Source organism: Suncus etruscus, chromosome 16, assembly GCF_024139225.1.
Source record: "Suncus etruscus isolate mSunEtr1 chromosome 16, mSunEtr1.pri.cur, whole genome shotgun sequence".
Taxonomy (NCBI): domain Eukaryota; kingdom Metazoa; phylum Chordata; class Mammalia; order Eulipotyphla; family Soricidae; genus Suncus; species Suncus etruscus.
Window position 1 is genome coordinate 36,497,083 of NC_064863.1, and position 22,110 is coordinate 36,519,192.

General features: G+C 37.5%; 1 protein-coding gene and 1 non-coding gene across 2 annotated transcripts in view; both read right to left on the reverse strand.

The window, feature by feature from the left end:
- Positions 1-22,110, reverse strand: part of ATP8A1 (ATPase phospholipid transporting 8A1) — a 267,076-nt gene that overhangs the window by 21,379 nt on the left and 223,587 nt on the right. Inside the window, 3 exon segments of the mRNA XM_049790104.1 lie at positions 16,773-16,880; positions 17,727-17,783; positions 20,054-20,115. Coding sequence (XP_049646061.1) covers positions 16,773-16,880; positions 17,727-17,783; positions 20,054-20,115 — 227 coding nt within the window.
- LOC126033160 (U6 spliceosomal RNA) lies at positions 3,935-4,036 on the reverse strand. Its single transcript, XR_007504307.1, has one exon. It is a non-coding gene; the product is annotated as a U6 spliceosomal RNA (small nuclear RNA).

Here is a 22,110-nt window from a genome sequence, read left to right on the forward strand (position 1 = left end):
ATTCTGTGTTGTTGTGGTCCACTTCTTGTCCCACTTGATCCAACCATGATGCCCAGATGTTTTTTCTTTTCCTAGTCAAATTCCTTTTTGTCATCTACCAGATTTATTAAACCTGATATGCTCTTACTACGTTGAAAGTGTGAAAGTGAAAACCCATAGTTTTTTTTTTTTTATTAGTGGTGGTAATGAGGGTGGTAGATGGGCCACTCTTAACTTTACTCAGACTTACTCTTGGTTCTCTACTTAGGGGTCACTCTAGCAGTGTTTGGGGAATCATATGTAGTGTTGGACATGGAAAGAGGACTGTTGACATGAAAAGCAAGCATCCCACCTAGTTCACTCTCTCTAACCTACATCTAGTTTTTATTGAAAACGATAATAGAATGCTATGTACTATATTAAGATTGTGTAGCCTCAATCTTGAAAGACAGAAAAATTATTAATAAAGTTTGTATGGAAACAGAAGTGACTCATGAAGAGCCAAAGACATGGTAAAAAATAAAATACATGGAATTATCTCATTACTTAATTTGGAATTGTATCATAAAGTATAGTATATAGAACATATATAAAATATAGTATATAGTATATAAAAATGCCTGGTACTAAATAAAAATAGGCCCTTTGATCTGTGGGCCAAAATCAAATATTCAAAGACAAAAATTTCTTATATATGGAGTTAATTTTTGATAAAGGAGCTGAAATATGAAATGGAATAAAGATAGCCTCTTCAACAAGTGGTGATGAGAAAACTGGATAAATACATATAATAATTTAAAGCTTGAGCCCTATTTCACATCTTATCTAAAAGTCAATCCAATGTGATCAAAGACCAAGATATCCAACCTGAAAATATAAAAGTACACTGAGGAAAATATATGAGGAACACTGCAAGATTTGGACCTCAAAAGTGTCTTCAGTGATATGATTCCATTGGAAAAGGCAAAAAAACATAAAATAAATAAAACATACATAAAATTAAAGAGTTTCTATATGGCAGACAAAATAAAGAATAAAACTAAAAGACAGCTAATAGAATGGAAAAATATTTGCATTCAGCACATTTGATACAGGCTTCATATCCAGGATATATGAAGTACTCACGAAGATCAAGTAAAAAAAAAAACCTTATCAAAATATGGGGAGAGAAAATGAACAGATATTTCTCAGAGAAAGAAAAGCAGATCACCAACCAGCACTCATTTATCATTAGGGAAATAAAAATCAAAACAATGAAAGTCATCTTACATGAGTGAGAATGACACATATCAAAAATACTGGGAACAATCTGTACTGGTGGAGATGTAGTGAAAAAGAAACTTTCATCCACTGCTAATGGGAATGTCATCTAGATCAACCCTTGTGGAAATGGCAAGGAAAATTATAAACATAGATTTGAGCTGCCTTGTAACCCAGCAATTCTATTTTTCGGCATCAACCCAAAGGACTTAAAACCATTTATTCAAGAGGAAATATACACATCAACAGTCTTTGCTGCAGTAAATATAATATCTAAGAGATGGAATCAACCTAGATTTCCAATAACATATGAATGGATTGTGAAGATGTGATACAAATACACAATGGAATGCAGCTTTAAAGAATGATGAAATCATGCAATGCTGCAACTCGGTTGGAAATGGAAGATACCATGTTGAGTGAAGTAAGCCCTAAGAAGAAAGACAAGCACAGTTAATCTCACTTATTTGTGGTATATAGACTAACTGAATGAAGAAATGTAATATAGTAAAGTGGGAATGCCTAGATCATCCCTGATCCCTGAACTAGGAGAAAGACAGAGAAGTACAGGAATCAAGAAGGGAAGAAAGAAGAAAAGAAAGAGAAGTAATGGGGAACAACAGTTGGAGCTTTGGTGATGTGGGAGAGTGGTATAACTAAAAACAGAAAACACAGACTCAAAAACACTGAAAACATGAGATCCACAGAACTTTTTAATATGCCTGTCATGGTAGCTGGCAAGGGTGGTGAGAGTGGAGGTGAGGTAGAGGATGAAGGAATATGGAACACTCCATGGAATTGCTGTTGAAATATTATATGCCTAAAATCCAACAATCAGTTTTTTAATGAAAAACTAAAAAAAGAATGTGTCATCTCTTGGCAATGTACATCTAATCAATTCTGCTCTTTGGCAATGAAATTCAGTAGCATCAGATTTCAAACTTGCAAGTTGGTGTGTTTGCTAGCCCCTGTATATTCTGATCACAGTATTTATTATTTTATATTTAGTTTTCTGTTGATCTGTTCATTATCCCATGAGACCCAGGCTCCTGGAAAGACTTTCATTTTTCACGTTTTAATCTCCTGACTCCCAATATAGTCCTCCCACTATTGACTACTGAGCTATATCCCAACAAACCCACCATAAGCTGAAAATATGTTAAATTGAAAAGCATTTAAAGGAAGTTTGATGGCTAATGGTGTTGCTACTAGGATGGTCTGTTCTATTTCTCTTCTGATGAGATTCATTATGGGTTGGAAGAAGTTGTGGTACTTCAGCATCCCATGACTGGGAGCTGCTGCTCAGCTTTATGATATAGGAAAATACTGCATGTGTCTAGACTAGGAAATAGGTCAAAACTTAAAACTTGAAGTCAAGTTTCTAGGGTATTCCTTTTTTCTCACACCATTGGATTTGGAAACCTGTTTGACACACCGGCCATCCATAAATCACAGCTGAATTCATCTGAATTGACTCTTAGACAGGATGAATGATTACTTTCTCCATAAAAATAGACAAGGCAGAACACCCAGAAAATAACTATGAAGAAGAGTATTCTGGATAAACCCCAATATGCTTGCAATTATTCACAGAGAATGCTTTTGATTACTCAGTGACAAGAAAACTCTTGGCTTGGATTCTTATAAACAAACAAATAAAAACCTTACAAAAGATGCAAATTGTTCCAAAGAAAATCTTACAAAAGAGGAACTTAGATGCCAATTAGATACCTTTAAGTATTTTATATCCCCTAGTCCTGGCTGGGTGGTGGGGAGGGAGAAAAGGAGGATTACCTTGTGGGACTCAAAGTTCAAGTTCAGTTTAGCTTAATGATGCAAGAAATAACATTTGCATCTCCACCCTCTGGCAAAGGGAGTAATGAGAAAAAAAATGATTTAAAAAGATGTTCTGAGCAAAAGGATAAGAAAATTGGGACCATAATCAATTTTTATTTTAGTAAAAGATGACTACAGCCACATATAATGAAGAGTTAGATGTGCAAATAGAAAATAGTCATTCTAAAAAAGCAATCAAGAGCACTAGGAAATCCATGGCTCTGACATTTTGTTTTCTGTGAGTATTGTTTTGAGAGTAGTGAAAATAATTAAGAACAGAATTTTGTTTTATTTTAATCTTCTTTATTGTACTATTAAATAACTTAAAATAACTTAAAATATCAGAAAAATGAAACAAATTAGTAACAAAATCCTCCTTTTATTATGAGAGATATTATTTTAAGATGCCATGATGTTACTGGGTAAGTTCTATAAGATAGGGTCTGTTATTTCAACACTCAGTGTTGGCTTGTTACAACATTCTTACAGATGTTTAAATTTTGTCATGCCTCTGCATTTTATCTTCTTAAAAACCATTCTATGTAACATTAATTATTTGGTTAATGGTAATTCAATCTGAATGTATAATGTCCTATATATAATTATAGGTAGTTTTTCTTTAAAAAATTATTTGTATTCTGGGTTTGGAGAGAAAGCATAGGGGTTCAGGTACTTGCCTTGCATGTGGCTGACCCTATTTCTATATCTGGCACCACATACAATTCTCTCAACTACTACCAAGAGTCACTCCTGAACCCAGAGCCAGAAGTAGACTCCATACACTGTCAGGTATGGCTCCAAACCACCCAAAATTTATTTTCCAGCTTTACTGTGTCACATGATTATAAGTTCAAGGTGTATAGTATTCTGAATTTTCTAGCAAATATTTCTTTGTGCAGGGGCCATGCTAATCTTCTCTGTATCGTTCCAAGTTTAGTATATGTGCTGTCAAAGCGAGCACATATAGCAAATATTTCTAAATGCTCTCCCCACACCTCCTAAATCGCTCCTTTTTCCTTTTCTCAGATGTGAAGACCTTATTCTTGATTAAATACCAAGCTCAGAGTCTACATTCCTATGGCTCTCTTGTTGCAGATTGGAGAAATTATGTGACTAGATTTTATAAGGAGATCTAAGTGAAAATATAGTGAGGTTGGAGCTTGGGAGATGATCTAAGAGGTTGGAGTACATGCTTTGCAAGTGAGGGCCTTGGGTTCAAGTTCAGATACCATATGGGGAGGGGCTAAAAGGAGAGGAGAAGGGAAGGGGAAGATGAGGAGAGAAGGGAGTGGAGACAGGGAAAGAGGGAGTGAGCAAGGGAGAGAGCACAGGAGGGCACAGTGTTGAGAAAATAGCTTCAAAGAGAAAACTGAAAACTTTTCTTCCCTTTCTTGTTGGCTGGAATGTTTGTAAAATGGTCAGATCCTAAGCAACTATTTTGGACTATAAGGAAGATACTAAAGTTGACAGCTGGGTGCCTGATGACTATGTTGCTGCCAGACCAGTTCTTTTTTTCTTTTTTAATTTTAATTTTATAAACCATTGTGATTTACAAAGTCCTTCATAGTTGGGTTTTAGATATACAAAGAATAAAAGCCAATCCCACCATCAGTGTCAACCTTCTCTACCAATGTTCCCCAGTTGCATTCCATACCGCTCCTCTTGCCCTCCAGCCAGCCAGTATAACAGGCTCTTTTTAAGTTTAGATTGTTAAAGTTTGGGTCTCTTGATTCTATTGTTGCTGCCTGTGGTGTGGATATTTAGTTCTGTCCCTTTTTTTTAAACACTACCAATATATCTGAGACCACTTGGTCCCTGGCCCCCATTCTTTCATAATTGTGCTTGTTCTCTTCCACTCAGTTTCTTTCTTTCTCACTATAGTCTGGAACCAATGGTATTCAAGACAACTACCTTTTAGACTATTGTTTCTTCATGCAGTTATTTAAAATATCACATATAAGTGATATTATTATATATTTATCTTTCTTCTACTTTCTTCATTTATCATATCTTCCAATTCCATCCATGTTGCTGCAGATTTCATGACTGCATCATTCCTTATAGCTTTGTAGCACCTTATTGTATATTTGTACCACATGATCCACTCATCTGTTGTTGGAAATCTCGATTGATTATGAGTCTTAGCTATTGTACTGAGTGCTGCAATGAATAGTGGTGTGCATACATCCTGGGGATATATACCCAAAAGAGAATTTACTGGGTCATATGGCAGCTTAATTTTGAATTTATTGAGAATCTTCCATACTGTTTCTATAGCGATTGGATCAGGCAGCATTCCCACCAGCAGTAGAAGAGAGTTCCTATCTCACCACACCCCACCAATATAGATTGTTCCCAGTATTTTAGATATGAGCCATCCTCACTAGTTTATGATATCTCATTGTTGTCTTGACATAAATTTCCCTAATGACAAGTGATGTTGAGCATTTTTTCATGTGTTTCTTGGCTATTTGTTGGTCTTCCTCAGAAATGTGCCAGTTCATTTCCTCTCCCCATTTTTTGATGGGGTTTTCAGGTTTTATGGAGTTAACTTTTGTGAGTACTTTGTATATCCTAGATATCAAACCTTTATCTGATGTGCTGAGTGCAAAATTTTTCTTCCATTCAGTTAGCTGTGTTTTAATTTTAGCCCAGGTTTCTTTTGCCATGCAGAAACTTTTTAGTTTGATATAGTTCAATTTATTCAGGTTGAATGCTATAGCTCTTGCCATTGAATGCTATTATTCAAGACTTCTTTGAAGTCTAAGTCTTGGAGTTTTCTGCCTATCTTTTCTCAATGAACTTCATTGTTTCGGATCTAATCTCAAGATCTTTATTTCACTCTGAATTGACCGGCTCTTAACTATGTGCCTCCACTGAAGTGTTTGTTCCTCATGAAATAGAAAGAAGCTTCTACTGTGTTTAATCTTTCGACAGTTATAGTTTCACCTATTTTGTTTTTAATAGTTGTTTTACTGGTGCCAGGGATGAAACTCAACAATTTATATATGTGAGGTATAATCCTGGTCCCAGTTACTTTTATTTATTTAATTTTTTACATTAAGATACAATCCCCTGGGGCCTGAGCAATAGCACATCGGTAGGACATTTGTCTTTCATGTGGCTGACCCAGGACCTGGCGACCCATATGGTCCCCTGAGCCAGGAGTAATCCCTGAGTGCCACCGGGTGTGGCCCCAAAACAAAAAACCAACACACACACACACACACACACACACACAAACACATACACACACACACACACACACACACAGAAGCCCCAGTGGCCAGAGACATAGTTCAATTGAGTTGGAGCACATACTTTGCAAGCAGAAGGCCCAAGGTTCTGTCCTTGGCACCACACAGTTCCCTAAGTACTACTAATGATTGAAAGATCCCCACCACCCCAAGCACATGGCCAAGAATAATTCCTGAGAAACACTGGATATGGCCCCTAATCCCTTTCCCCATCAGTTAAAAAAAGAAACAGGCATAGAATACCTTGCTTTGGATGATGCACATTAGTGAGCCCAACTTAGATCAAAGCAGTTATGACGATTATTGATGATCTATTTAACTACACATGGAAAGCAAGCATTTAGTTCAATTATGAACTTTACTGAAGCAGATGGCACAGTGACACTCACGGATTTTTTTGTTTTGTTTTGTTTTGTTTTTGGGTCACACCCAGTGATGCTCAGGGGTTACTCTTGGCTATGTGCTCAGAATTTGCTCCTGGCTTGGGGGACCATAAGGGATGCTGGGAATTGAACCAAGGTCCACCCTGGGTCAGCCGCGTTCAAAGCAAATGCCTTACTATTGCACTATTGCTCCAGGCCCCATTCATGGTTCCTTTATGCTTTCTAATACCTGGTGTGCGAGGTATGAACAAGCTGAATTTATCTTATGAAGTAGAATGCTGAGGTTTGAATTAGTGATGTGTTTTCTGCTCATCTCATCCAGCCTCCTTTCTTTTCCAGTGCCCTTTCCAATCTACTCCAGATACATTGGCTTCTTATTTTCTGAACCTAACAAATCCCACCTGTTCTGAGCATGGACACCTGCTTTCTTTTCCAGCCCAGAGAAACATTTTCCACAATAGCTTTTCATGCATATGTGAATTTCAGAGTCAACTTCTCTAAAAGACCTTCCCGGAGCACACATGAGGGTTCTTGTAGTATTACTACCACATTTTCTTCCTTTATCATTTAATCATCTATCAACTGATTTGGTCATTCATCACCACATCATCTGATTTGTGATGGCTTTATCCTCCCATTCCCTGCTCTCTTCAACTTATGTGTAACAGGACGCCCCTCTTCATTCACTACTTGCCCAGACAAAGCACCTGCCTCTGACAAAGCAGTCAGCCTGCACCTCTCAAATAAATGTACTAGTTCAAAAAAGAAAATAGTCCAAACTCTGCTGTACTGAGCAAGCTTTGTTTGACCTTCCATGCCAGGTTCATTGCCATGGCCCTTTGGGTCGACCACAGTATCTCTCACATATGACACCAACTCCCATCAAGAGTCATAAACAATCAGGGGCAAGAAGTGGTTTTGCTCATCTCTGCCTCTTCCAGTGCCTGACATACAAAAGACATATGTACCATAGACATTTGCTCTGGATTGTCCAAAAGATGCCAGCCCCTTGCTACAGGAATGGCAGCTCTCTTGTGACTTGAAAGAGAATGGGGCTTTGTTTACTTATTTTGTGGAGTAAGGTGATTTTTATTGAAAATTCTTTAAAAAGATGTGAGGAGAGAGAAGGAAGGAATTACATGGTTGAGAGAGAACACATGCTTCTCCAGAGTGAAGACAGTAAGCAGAAAAACAGAGACAAGTGACTGAGATAAGTTCAAAGGAGAACACGGGCTTGGAGAGCGAAGCAACAGTGGGGTTTTAAATGAAGAGCAAGAGCCCCAATTTGCTACTGTACTTTTCAGCACCATATCTCTTTCTTTTCTGTATTTCTACAGACTTCTCTCAATATAAGGACTTAGGTGAAGCAAATCAGCCTGCTGGCTTCAGGACTGAAGGCCTGCCAGATTCAGTGGCTGTGACAGGGTTTGTTTAACTGGATGGGCTCAGCACTGTCAGCTCACTGAAGAGCATCTGAGGGAGTTCAGGGGAGTAGTTCCTTCCAGGTTTTTGGCTAACTAGTAATCTGGGAGGAAATGCCACAGCAGGCAGAATACTGCCTTACTCCCTCCAGAGCTGGTCTGACAGCTGAGAACGTGTTCCCTGGTAGGAGGCTGTTAAAGGCTGAGAGATGACTGTGGGCTCTTTAAACCAGGAAATTCCACATACGTCAAGTAATTTATGAGGTTGGTAAAATGGGCAACAGGACAATCAGAGGAGAAAATCGTATCACTAATGCAGTTTATTAATGCCTTTCTTAGAGGGTGACACCAAAGGGAGGGTCCCGCCAAGATTTTTACTGTTTTCTCAGAGCAACTTTACAAACCTCAATCAAGAGATCTGAAATTTTGTAAAACACATGCTTGTTCCTTCACTTCAATTTCCGTCAGTAGTTTTATAGATCCCTGAGGCCAGGGAGAGCAGAACCAGATGGTGCTCTGGAGGACATTGTGGTTTGTGTCTGCAATGCCACGATGGATGTTAAAAGCTCGTTCGGGTCTCGGCTTTTGGTATGAATTTTGATGTCAAATGATCATGATGGAGCTTTGTAACAATTTTTTAATCGATTGCACTAATCATCATGACTACTAAACTGCTTTCTTTTAAAATGTAAAACAACAGCCTCTAACATCATCCTGTTGGAAAAGCCAGCCAGCATATCTTGATAAAACAGAGCACTTCTCCCCAGGGACTCCCTTGTCTCATAAATTGTTGTGCTGGTGTGAAAAAATACAAGTCAGGTCTGAAACACACACACACACACACACACACACACACACACACACACACACACACACACTCACACACACACTCTTAAATCACAACCATACTTAGGAGAGAAGAGGTAGACGGCAACATATTTTAGGTCCCAGCTGAGTAGGTCGCGCTGCTTTTCTTTTCTGTCCATGCATAGAGGAAAGGAAAGAGTCCATTCTACCTTTGCAGAATGCATTCCATAGTATATCAAAACTAATTTTGAATGGTGTGACATTTTGGTGACTTGGGGGTACTGAGATATGTGGTCATCAGTATTATTTCAACCTTCCTATGGATAAAGTAATAGAATGGCTGGGATATTAACAAAGTGCAGAACTAGAAGAAGGAATCTAAACCTAATGGAACCCCCTGGACAACAACTCAGAGCCAGCAACTCCTCTGGCTGGGGCTGCTGCAAGAGCATCTATGGAACTTGGAGCTGGTTTCCAAATGGTTTTATTGGCAACTCCAAAGTTGAAGGGGGAAAGAAACTGTTTGATGGGGTGACAAAATAAATCTCCTGATCAGGGATGCAGGCACACTGAAGTCATAACTCTTATGTGCAGATAACAGATTACCTAATCCACCGGAAAAAAGAAAAGGCTTAGATTCTTGGCACTGACATTAAAAGGCTTTACACCTTCATTGCTTTTCCCTATCCAGTGCTAGAGATGACGTCTAGGACCTTACACATGGCATGCATTGTGCCATAGAACTACTTTCAAGCCTCCTTAATACCTGTAAGGTTGTCCAGGCTAGAACAAAAGCCTTCACAAGAAGGAATAAAAGCACAAGGGGAAAAATAACCACAGAAACAAAGATGGATGTGCTTGGTGGGAACAGAACTGGACTGTCAACGTGGCCCTCTTATCATAGTAGCAACTCTCCACTTTTGTGATGGTGCAGGATGACTGGGTTTACATTCCCATGAATTTTAGTTGTTTGTTTATTTGGGGCATTTGAGGACACTCAGTGGTTCTCAGGGCTTACTTCTGGCTTTCCACTCAGGGACTGCTTCTGGTAGTACAGATAGGACCAGATGCAGTGCTAGGGATTGTACTACTGTATGTTGGACACATGTAAGGCAAGTATCTTAACTTCTGAACTATCTCTCTGGCCCCATTTCCTATATTTTGAAAAAGATATGATTATGATCTATACAAATATTGCTAACAAAAGGCAAGGAATTTAGGATATAAAATGAGATGGAAAATTTCTATAAATGGAATCAGACAGTTAAGAAGACATTGAAAAGGGAAGATTACATTTCTGAACGTTTTTATTTTTTCAAAGAGATGAGAACATTTTTTATATCTAGTTAATTTGGAAAATCAATCAGGCATCCAGATATCTTAAATAGTGGAGAAATTAGGGAAATCAATGAATAGCAAGAAGAAGCAGTCCCTACTAGGAAGCAGGAAATAGCAGAGGGAAGAATGCAAATAGGCAATGCAAGTAACTCAGAGTGAAATTATTTAGGTTCTTAGAAACACATGGAATTGAAAAAAAATAGATGTGGGAAGATTCACTGGTGATTTACTACTGTTCTGCTTAAAAATGTTTATAAAATGGATTTTAAAAAGAACAAGAAATGCCTGAATGCAAAAAAAAAAAAAAAAGAGCTTGGAGAACTTGGTGTTCTCCATAAATAATAATTATGAATTTAATAACATATTTAATAATAACTTTGATTACCCTTAATATTGGTACTCCTATTCCCCTAATCCCCTACCTCTTAGGAAGCAAGGATTTTTCTTTCAACATGCTCCACCTGTTTTAGATGGTGCTGCACTGAAGAACCTAGAATGTAAACTGGAAGTGACTATAACCCCTTCAATGTGTGAATATGCATCCAGCTGAATATAGCAACATGAAACTTGTACCTGCAAGTTACTGAATTTGTGAATAATTTGCACCTTGAGATCCCGTTAACTGGAGCACTTTCAACACTGAAGATGCTCCCTTGGTGAGAATACAGTGAGGAGAAACACAATGAGAACCGAAGTACATCAAGTAATAAGGGAACCATGTGGATGGGCTAGGAAAGTGTGAACAGACCGTGGTGGAGAAAATGAGCCATAAAGATGTGGAAAGACTATAGAGGTGTGGGCAGATGGGTCCACATCCATCTGCTTCTGTCTTTCCTGTGGTTAACCACTGAGCAGTCAAGGAACAGTAAGTGAATGACACCAGTATTGGTTACCATAACTGAATTTACATTGTGAACATCTCTAGATATCACAAAGATGATCTTCTTGGAGCTAAAATGTGCCTCTTGGTCACCTCCCTTGACCATATTGTTGTTCATTTATTGGTCATCTCCCCTAATCATACTGTTGGTCTTTTTTTTTTTCAATAAAAAAAAAGCAGCAAACAATTGATTTAACACACAGATTCTGCATTGCAATTAGCATTAATTTAGACACATTCCAGTTTGTGTCACCAGTGGTATGCACTAATGTTGTGTTGATGATCATCTATTCAGAGCTATGCATGGAACCCTAGGGGTGCTGGAATGCAACAGGAATAAATAAGTAAAGGAAGGAGAAAAAGATGGGAAGTCAAGAAATTCAAATGTTCTGCAACAGTGACTGTTGCTCAAGGTGGGGGATGGATTCCAGAACAGGATCACCAGAATGTCTATGAAATGAAAAGTGAAAAGAAAGAAAAAAAGAGATGAAAAGTGAGTGAAACGGTATTGTTAGGACAGAGAAAAAGAAAAAAGTTCTTCTTGTGTACAAATTCTTGAAAGACCTATAGGAACCAGAAACCCTTCAGACTTCTACTTTTAAAATTTCATTTCATGGATCCTTTGTAATCAGAGAGAACACAGAACTGGGTATGCTAGGGACTGGAGCAGTGGTGCAGCGGTAGGGTGTTTGCCTTGAACACATCTAACCTAGGAATGATGGCAGTTCGATCACCGGCATCCTATATGGTGCTCCAAGCCAGGAGCGATTTCTGAACACATAGCCAGGAGGAACCCCTGAGTGTCACCAGGTGTGACCCCAAAACAAAACAAAACAAAACAAAACAAAAGAACTGGGTATGCTAACATTCAGTCAAAATGTTCTCTATGTCCCATAATATCAGTATCACAGTATTGGGGGATGCCCCATGAGGTACTTCACTTCAGTTTCCTTAATTATAAAAAGGTTATCTGAACATGATGGCAGGGGAGCCTAAAGTTGTAGAGAAGTACAACTGGATGGAGTTCATTATTACACAGTTGGATCTGTAGTACTGAATCCTTCCTTCACCTCAGAAGAAAGTAAGTCCTATAGGCTCTGCCTTCAGACTAGATTCAGAAACTGACTGATTTCACCACCAACAACACTTCTGGCCCAAGCCACTAATTTCTCATTAGGGTCATTCCAATAACCTCCAAAATGGTCCATAAATTGAGCAGCCAGGGTCCTGCTGTGAAAACACGGGTCAGGTAATGAACCTCTATTTCAAGCTCCTGCAATGGCTTGACATGAGCAAAAACCCAAGGCTTTTTGGGAAACATGTCTTGGCTCCAGCCTCCCCTGGCCTGCTGCATTTTCTCTCTATTACTACAACCATCTATATATTTCACTTAATGGGTTTGGCTTCATAACTCTCTACTGTCACTAGGAATGTAACCAGAGTAAGATACGGAATTTGTTTATTTCTCACTGGTGAATCTGCAGTGGATAGACCAGTGCTTAGCACACAAACAAATCTTAACACCTGGGGCCGGAGAGATAGCACAGCGGTAAGGCATTTGCCTTGCATGAAGAAGGATAGTGGTTCGAATCCGGCATCCGATAAGGTCCCGAGCCTGCTGGGGAGTGATTTCTGAGCATAGAGCCAGGAGTAAACCATGAGCACTGCTGGGTGTGATCCAAATCTTAACACCTGTTAAATCTAAGCAAATGTTTACAAAGTTTATTGCTTGTTAAGTGAAAATGGATCCAGGGGTTGATACAGGCAAGGCACATGCTTGACCACTGAGTAACATCCTTGGCCCCTCATCAAAATGAAGTTCTCACACATTTAGGAATCAAATGTGATCTCATTCTTTTCAGATTTTGGCTGCCTTTTTATAAATGTCCTCTATCATATCAATAATGCTTTCAACCAACATAGTACCTCACCCTCCAAAACAGCATCTGATCCAGTACAGGGGAGAAAAAGGTTGTCACTTGCAGTTGTCTCATCAGCTCTCTGAATGCGGTACCAGTCTAAGGAACTTTGCTAAGGTTTTATGAGGTCAATGCACACAATTTAATTAGTTTTTGAAGTTATAACAAATGCCAAATTAATAAAGGAAAGAACTGCAATCTTAGGGGTGTATGGACTTTAGTTTAGATATTTGTGGCATGATAAAGATAGTGACAAAGAATTATCTACACATCACAGCAGGAAACATATGAACTAGGCTGCCCAGGCTGTTCTATTCCACTGCATAAAATGTCATCAGGAATGCTAACTTTTGTACTTATCCTGGTGTTATTTACTTTATTATATGCTAGAATGTCTCATATACTTCTATTTGTGTTATGCATAATGCCATAAAACAATATATGTAATATGTAGTACGTTGCAATAAAGTAGATCTAAGAAAGGTAACACATAAATACATTTTATTTAAAATGATAGATCAATTTTGCATAAATAAATATTGGCACATAATTATTTTTCAGCTACATGTATGTATTCATATGTATAGACTTGGTTATATTCACAACTAAGGTACAGTTATTTTAAGATTAAGAAATATATAAAACTCAGGCTGGAGAGACAGTAGTACAGTGAGTAAGGTGCTTGCCTTGCATAAATGGCAGAGTAGGTTTGAACTCTGACACTGTCTCTTGTAAATCCCAGGAATGATCCTGGAGCACAGAGCCAGAAGTCCAACTTATACAAGTTGTATATATAAGTATATACTATATAGTAATATTAACAATATATTATTTTTACTATTTATTAATATTATTATATAATGTTAATTATTAATATATATTATTTATGTATATACATATACATATATATACACACATATATACAACTTATATATAAGTTGGACTATATATGACTGAATAATAAAATATATAATATAATAAAAATTTCCTAAAATTGATTTACTAGCTCAATGACCAAGAAATAGCGAATATAGTTATTATTACTATCATCATCATGGCTATATTTGATGATGCTCAGGGGATATGCCTGGTTCCATATTAAGGGTCACTCCTGTTTGTGCTCAGGGAATCATGTGGTACTGGAGATCAAATCTGGCTTCCTATATACACAGCATACATTCTAGTCCAGTGAGGTATCTTTCTGGCTCTACACAATATATCCTTGAGGTTCTGATTGACAAACTTTAATTATTCTATTACTTTTGGAGTGGTGAGGCACATTCATGAACACATATCAAAAATGCTTTAGAAGTGGGGCCGGAGCAGTGGCGTGAGCCATAAGGCATATGGATGGACCATGGTTCAAACCCCCGGTGTCCCATATGGTCCCCCAAGCCAGGAGTGATTTCTGAGCGCATAGCCAGGAGTAAGCCCTGAGCGTCACTGGGTGTGGCCAAAAACAAAACAAAACAAAACAAAACAAAAAAGAAAAAAATGCTTTAGAAGCACTAGAGTGCTACATAAATTTTTAAAATGTTTTTTCTTTGAATAAATTAAATATATTTCTATTTTAGACAAGCTAGTTAAGCTTGTAGCTTAATTAGTCCATTTTTACATTCTTAAGTGAAACACCAGCTACTTAAACATTATAGTCCAAGTATCAGTAGTCATAAACCAACAAGAAAAAGAAGCCCTGTTAGCACACTGTAGAGCGAGCAGAAATGTGATGGAATATTGACATTCATTTCACTGTAAATTAAACACAGCATCACTGCAAATCTCAAGAGATATTAAGTTTTGCATGTGGGTAATAGTTGGAATTCTATAGGCAAGGGTAGAGTTATATTTGACTGGCAAAAAGCCAGTTGGCCTTCACACTTGTCCTATAAGTAGGTGGTCAAAAACTCTGTTCTTGTCATCAAAGATTTTGGTTTAGAGTTACTTAAATGATCTGGACCCCAACAGCTTTTGTGTCATTTATTTTGGAGACAGAAACATGAAGATAAAATAAAAATGAGGTCAAATGAAAATGACTTTAAATTGGAAATAATCTGGGGAAAAGTAGGTCCAAAGAGACAGAATACAACAAATAAATACAAAGCACAGGATTGCATTTCCCAAAGGGGAACATCAAACATCTATAGTCTTTGATGTTTTAGTTTCAGGAGAAAAGACCTCAGCAACCAAGGTAAGAAGAGATACATCCACAGCTCACTCTTCTCTCAACATACATGCTAAGGATTTACTAGAATTTACTGAACATGTTTCCAAAGAAGCCTTCAAATTTGTGGAAGGAAGTACATGCTCCTGGATGCATCTGGTTTTGTTGGAACAGTATATAATGCAGTTTCTAATAAATTTAACCACAAAAAATGTTTTTAAATGTGCCTGCATTCTGCTAATTTATAAAAACCAGGATGCTGTCGGATAGAATTTCAAGAAAATGATCTATAAACCAGACTGTCAAAAGTGAAAGGTACTCAGGCAGGACTTAGGGGCACAAACTACATGGAAACCCCTGGAAAGGTTTCCTGTGACTAGCGGGAAACGATGCACTGTCAGGCAGCTCACATTACCTTGATTTGCAAGTTACTGTGAGGTCACAGGAAATCCTGAAATGTTTTCCACATTTTCCTTTATACATTTTATGTCAAATTTCCTGCAATTGAAATCATAAACCCTCCTACTGCTGGAATCTTTTCTGAAGGAAAGGAGATCTTGTGATACTCCCCCATGAACACCTAATAACTCAGTTCCTACCAGTGTAAGGGGAAACGGAAAAAGAAAATTGAAAAAAAAGACTATGATAAGGCAGAAATGTCAGATGCCTTAACTCCTTCATATGGAACATTGAACTGATATCATGAAGACAACTCTTAAAGTGCATTTTATCTCATGACAGTAATTCTGCTTTTGACTGGGAGATAACAGAGAAAATGATTGACTGTCCCCAAGACATTAGTACACCAGCTCCCCAACTCTCTTACCCACCATATATTTGTGGATTTACGGTCTAATTTTAAAATGGTATTTCTCTATGGTTATTCTTAACATGATTCAAGTTTCTGACAACCATGGTTTATTGTCTCAGCTATGTTTATGAAAAGATAAGTCAGATTTAAGTAAAAACTCCAACTTTAAAGAAGTCTCCTAAGATTTATCACCTAGTGATAAAGGAATTTATAAAAGAGCTTTTCAATTGTAAAATACTATTTTAATATAAACTCAAGTCAAACGATCAAGATTCATTAATGAATAGCAATGTTTTGAAAGGTTTAAGAGTTATTAGGAAATAGGGCCAGAGTGATAGTACCGTGGATAGGGCGCTTGCCTCACAAAGTTGACCTGGGTTTGATCTCCAAAATCTCATCTCCCCTACCCACAGCACTCCCCAGGAGTAACTCTTTTTTTCTTTTTTTTTTTTTTTGGTTTTTGGGTCACACCCGGCAGTGCTCAGGGGTTACTCCTGGCTCTAAGCTCAGAAATCACTCCTGGTAGGCTCGGGGACCAAATGGGATGCCAGGATTCGAACCACCGTCCTTCTGCATGCAAGGCAAAATGCCTTACCTCCATGCTATCTCTCCAGCCCCAGGAGTAATTCTTGAGTGAAAAATCAGAAGTATGTACTGAGCACTATGGACCATGACCCAAAACAAAAGTAAATAAATAAAAGACTTATTAGGAAACATTACCTCTCCTGACATATCTGGGGCCATTGGAACAGCAGGCCACAAAGATGAGTAGATTCCGAAAAACACTACCCAGAGTGCGATGCTACCCCAAATTGCAATGTGGCTGAACTGTAAGGGAAGGGAATCAGCATTAAAGACTTTCGTAAAGTAGATTGAGTACCCCAATTTTGGTGCAGCATTAACAAGTTCTCTTATTAAATTTTTACTACATCTATAAAATACCAATAGAAACGTCCAAATGTATATGCTGTGAGTGTGCATGTGAGTTAATGAATCCATTAATTAAATGCTAATCCCTTCTACAAGTTACAAGATTTGTTGTGGCTTTGGAAAATGACTCTTCTCTACTTTCTTTGGTGATTCTTTCTTCTTACCCTTAGCCTTTCTACCCCTACCACTTTTAAGCCTAATCGAATTTTATTCTGCAAACTTGAATTAAAGGATTTTACATACTAAGAATATTATCTATGCGCTAATGACCATCAAATCTAAATTTCTTTGTTCATATTTCTCCTCAGCAACAATATTTCATCTCTTTTTACTTTCTGGGTCTCTACTGCAGATGAATACAACTCAAACACATGTATCTAAAATGAAGTTTTCTAACATCTGATTAAATATTTGCAAATGTCAGGGGATAACTCTTTAGCTAATATTATTGGTCTTCAGAATCACTTTCAAGTGTATTTTGTGCTGAATGGCCATTTTGTGGCAGACTGTACTAAGAAAAGATTTCTAGTCAACATGTTTTAGGCCTCATCCTTTTCTGCAATTACAATATGCACTATTATATTAAGGACTAAGAGAAATCTTGGGGTAAGCATTATTTATCTAAGTCTGTATTACTCATGTTTCTAGATTCTCCAGCTATCTAGGGTACAGAGTTAGGAATGATCTAGGGTACAATAAGTTCAGAATAAAAAGAATGAAATTATTTTTTATAAAGACACTTACCCAGGTCCAGTATGATGTCTCCAATCCAGCTTTCAAACACACTGTTATCACCACAAACTAAAACAGAGAGAAAATATTACTTTTATTAAATAATTAAAGGGGGAGGTTTATAATGAATTGGCATGTCTACATCAGACTATGGGTCGAGAGATTATTGGAAACTAAACACTTACTGTGATTATTGAGACATGTCGGCCAGAGGCCTCTCCCATCATCTTTCCTGCCTCTCTTCACACCCCAGCTATAGTTCATCTAAGAGCTAAGCATGCATTTGCCCACTTTTTCATCAACTCAAGGACAGTAGACATTTATATCTATAATAACTAGGGTTATACAGTTTGTTTGAACTATTTTATACTTATATTTTATGATAATAATTAAAGATCCTCTCAGAAAGATAAAGTGTAAAAGTAGAAGAAGTAGGCATACAGATATCTAAATACAATTTTGAGATATTACTTACTTTAACCCTGCAAAAAGGTGTGTAATACCCACCCTATCCTCACATGCGATTTATTCTCATCTGTAGCAACTCAATTTATTGGACTCCTCTGTGTTTTCCACAAGGGATGTCTTGGTGACAGAGACCATGCTTTGGTGTCAGACTACTGACACTCTGGACTCCATGTTTAGTAAGATCAGTGCATGGTTAGTAAGCTCTCTGGGTTAAAGAATAAGGCCACAAACTTGACATTTCTGTGTCTGAGTTCCTTCATTGTAACTGGGACTGAAAAGGCTCCATGGCTTTTAGTACAAAATACCAAAAGTGGTAGCTATGTATAAGCTATTTCTACTTAATGAAATATGATGTGTTGTTAGCTCTAGTGATTAACAACGCTTGAAGTTCTATTTTTCAACCCTGATAGGACTTGTACTAGGCTTCTGACTAGAAGCCTCTGATTGGGGTCATCAAGTTAGGTTGAAGCCAACCATTTGGGTTTTCTCAGCAGAGTATCTAAGAGTGATTAAGGTGAATATCTAGAAACAGAAATTTTTTATATTAAAAATATAAAAATTAAATTAAGATATGTACATATTTCTAAGGTAAGAGAAAACCTGACCTAAAATGAAAGAAAAATCCTGGTAATTGGCAGTGTCCCTGGGAGATATCCTTGAGATATAGATTCATTTTACAAAGGACTCTATCTCACAATTACTGATTCCTGTTTTGGCTCATTTTGTCTAAGTCACCAGCCTCCAAGCATAATTTTTCTTCTTACTACTTCTGTGGTTATGGTAACAGAAAAGAGGGTCCTAGCTTTGCCAAAACCCTACAGTGGTCCTCAAACTATGGCCTGCGGGCCACATATTGTATTTGTATCTGCTTTGTTTCTTCATTGCAAAATAAGATATATGCAGTGTGCATAAGAATTCGTTGATAAGTTTTGTTTTTACTATAGTCAGACCCTCCAATAGTCTGAGGGACAGTGAACTGGCCCCCTGTTTAAAAAGTTTGAGGACCCCTGCGCCTAGTACTTCTCTTACTTAATGAAGGTAACACCCTACATTTAGTTCTTTTAACATCTGCTATTAAGTATCATACTAGAGATTTTTATTTGACTGTTTTTAAAAAACCAATGAATTCTATTGCACTAATAGCCACTCAATATTAGAAGTGTATACTCCCTGCACTGGGTCATGGAAATGGAAAGAGTCATGAGTAGACAGAAAGGCCATTGGGCTGGGAATTCAGAGTTGAAGGCTGAAGCAAACTTTTATCTGGATACCAATGGTGTGACCTTAAGCATTAGTATTCAAGTACTGCCTTTAGATTTTAAGAGGAAAAGTGGTTTTAAAATTCTCTTTTGGTTCTTGGCAGACTGCTTGTATCCATCTGTTGTACCTCCATTGACATTTGGCATAGTGACAACAAAATGGATTCTATGCCTATGTGGGCTAAACATCCCCCAAAGTGGAGATTATTTGTTCCCATTTTAGTTATCATGGAATTCTAGATTGATCGCTGGCTAAGCACCCAAGTTTCATAGCAATATTTGTCATAGAATAAAAAAAACCAACAAACTATTAACAAGGGCAGTGAAATAAATGTCAGAGGGACAAGGAAGAGAAAAGGGAAAAACTGAGGCAATAAAAGAAGAAATACCAAAGTAACCCAAGTCCTATAAAATCAGTGAACCTAAAAGAACATTTAATAGCCTAATATAAAACTATCCCTTAGCAGTCAAAGCAGTCTTATTTCATTTTGAAAGAGCATTGTAAACAACCCTTAAATTCAAAACTTGATGTATTCACATTAAAAAAATAAGCTGAGTACATAGAAAAGGATTCCATTTTATATTCAGACCAGGCAAGTGTGCTACACTCACCGTGTAGACAAAGTTTCCCAGTAGTAGATAATCTGAGGTCTTCCCATTTCCAAATACATTACCTGCATAGAGGAGAGAGACATGTGAGATGAAATAGATGGTCTAAAGCCTGTCAAAGAGGTGCCCACTAGAAGGACTGAACAAAACAAGAACCCAGAGCTACCCGATCATTTAGATATGAGGCTGGTAGTAATAAAAGATCACAAGAAATCTCCACAAATTGCTACTATTCGAGTGACCAATGAAAAATAAATGTCTAGCGGCGTGGCCTCAAAAAAGAAAGAATAATAAATGTCTAGCGGGTAATACAGAAGGATAAAACTGAACAACAGCAAACTAATTGTTCAAGTAAAGGTTGAATGCTCTAGACCTTAGACAAAAGACACCCAAACTCCTAATAAAGAACTTGGTTACTAATCTTGTTTTTGGGTGCCTTCTTATTTATGTTTTCTCAATAAAGCTGTCCCTAGTAGGCCAAGGGAATTCATAAAAGCTGCTTACAGAGAAATAAGAAACACCAGGCACATGACCTGATGTGATGTGAAGGTCTGGCTAAGTTTAGCGCTATATTGAAGTATTTTGTTATTTTAGCAATACTAGCCACAAACATGTCTTTAGATGAAGAGAGTGGTAGCTAACCCAAGAAAATGACTCTATTACCGATGAAATCTAATGCAAATAAAAGGTAACTAAATAATTCCATGAGAAGTACCATTACAAATTTAAAATATGTGGTTTGTATAATACTTAATTTATGCACATATTCAACATTATTGATTCAAAGCCTAATATGGAATGACAAAGTAAGTCAGACCAAAATGAAAGGATGAGACAGGGAGTGTATCTTTGGCAGGAAAAGAAAAAGAGTCTGGTGATTTTTGGACACATAGACCAGCCTTGGATCACTTCCTAGCTGGGTCATTTTTAATCAGTTTTCATGGAACTCAGTCTCTTTGCAGATGAAGTGAAACTACTGGCCATGAGTGTTTTAGAGAAAAAATATGATTTTATATGTAAACTACCAAGTATGAAGCCTGATCTAGAAAGTGGCCCTTCCCTCTATAGCATGAGATTAAAAGTTGCCAGGTGGGACCTTAGTTAAAAATTGTCATTCAGATCATAATACAGTTCAGAGGGTCCCTTTCTTAGTAGGTCAATCCTTTATGGAGAATATAGGATATGGCGGACTGTGTCTTCTGAATATACTGTGAAATGTCTGCAACAAATTGGACAATTTTCATGGAAATAAATGAACTAAAAAAAACTACAAATAACAGAAAATATCTGACTTCTATGCTTCTACATAAACCCTATAATCATCAATAAGTTACTAAAAATAATCTTATTTGTTTTCAACTAAGCCTTTAACTCACTTTTTTTTTTTTTGGTTTTGTTTTGTTTTGGGGCTACACCCAGAGATAGAGATTCTCAGGGTTTACTCCTGGCTCTGCACTCAGGAATCAATCCTGACAGGTTCAGGGGACTATATGAGATGCTAGGAATTGAACCTGGATTAGCAACGTACAAGGCAAGCTCCTACTCAGTATTCTAGCTCTCTATCCCCTCATTGGTTTATCAATTGCTTGATTTTTCAGGTTTATCATTTGAACAATACAGGTAAATTATTTTCCTACTTTGTGAACTCTGAATTCCTTTATATTTAAAAGATGATAGAGCATCTCGAAAAGCATGTGTTTGTGTAGTTTCTATCTATTATTGTTTTTGTTTGTTTGTTTGTTTTGGTTTTTGGGCCACACCCGGCGGTGCTCAGGGGTTACTCCTGGCTGTCTGCTCAGAAATAGCTCCTGGCAGGCACGGGGGACCAGATGGGACACCTGGATTCGAACCAACCACCTTTGGTCCTGGATCGGCTGCTTGCAAGGCAAACACCGCTGTGCTATCTCTCTGGGCCCCAGTTTCTATCTATTATTATTTGCCTTATTAAAACTAAGGATAAGCAGTAAAATATGTAATGATTTATGTAAAAATATCAGGCATATATTCAAGACGTAATACAAACATAATGTAGGAGAAACAACTATTTTCTAAGACCAAAA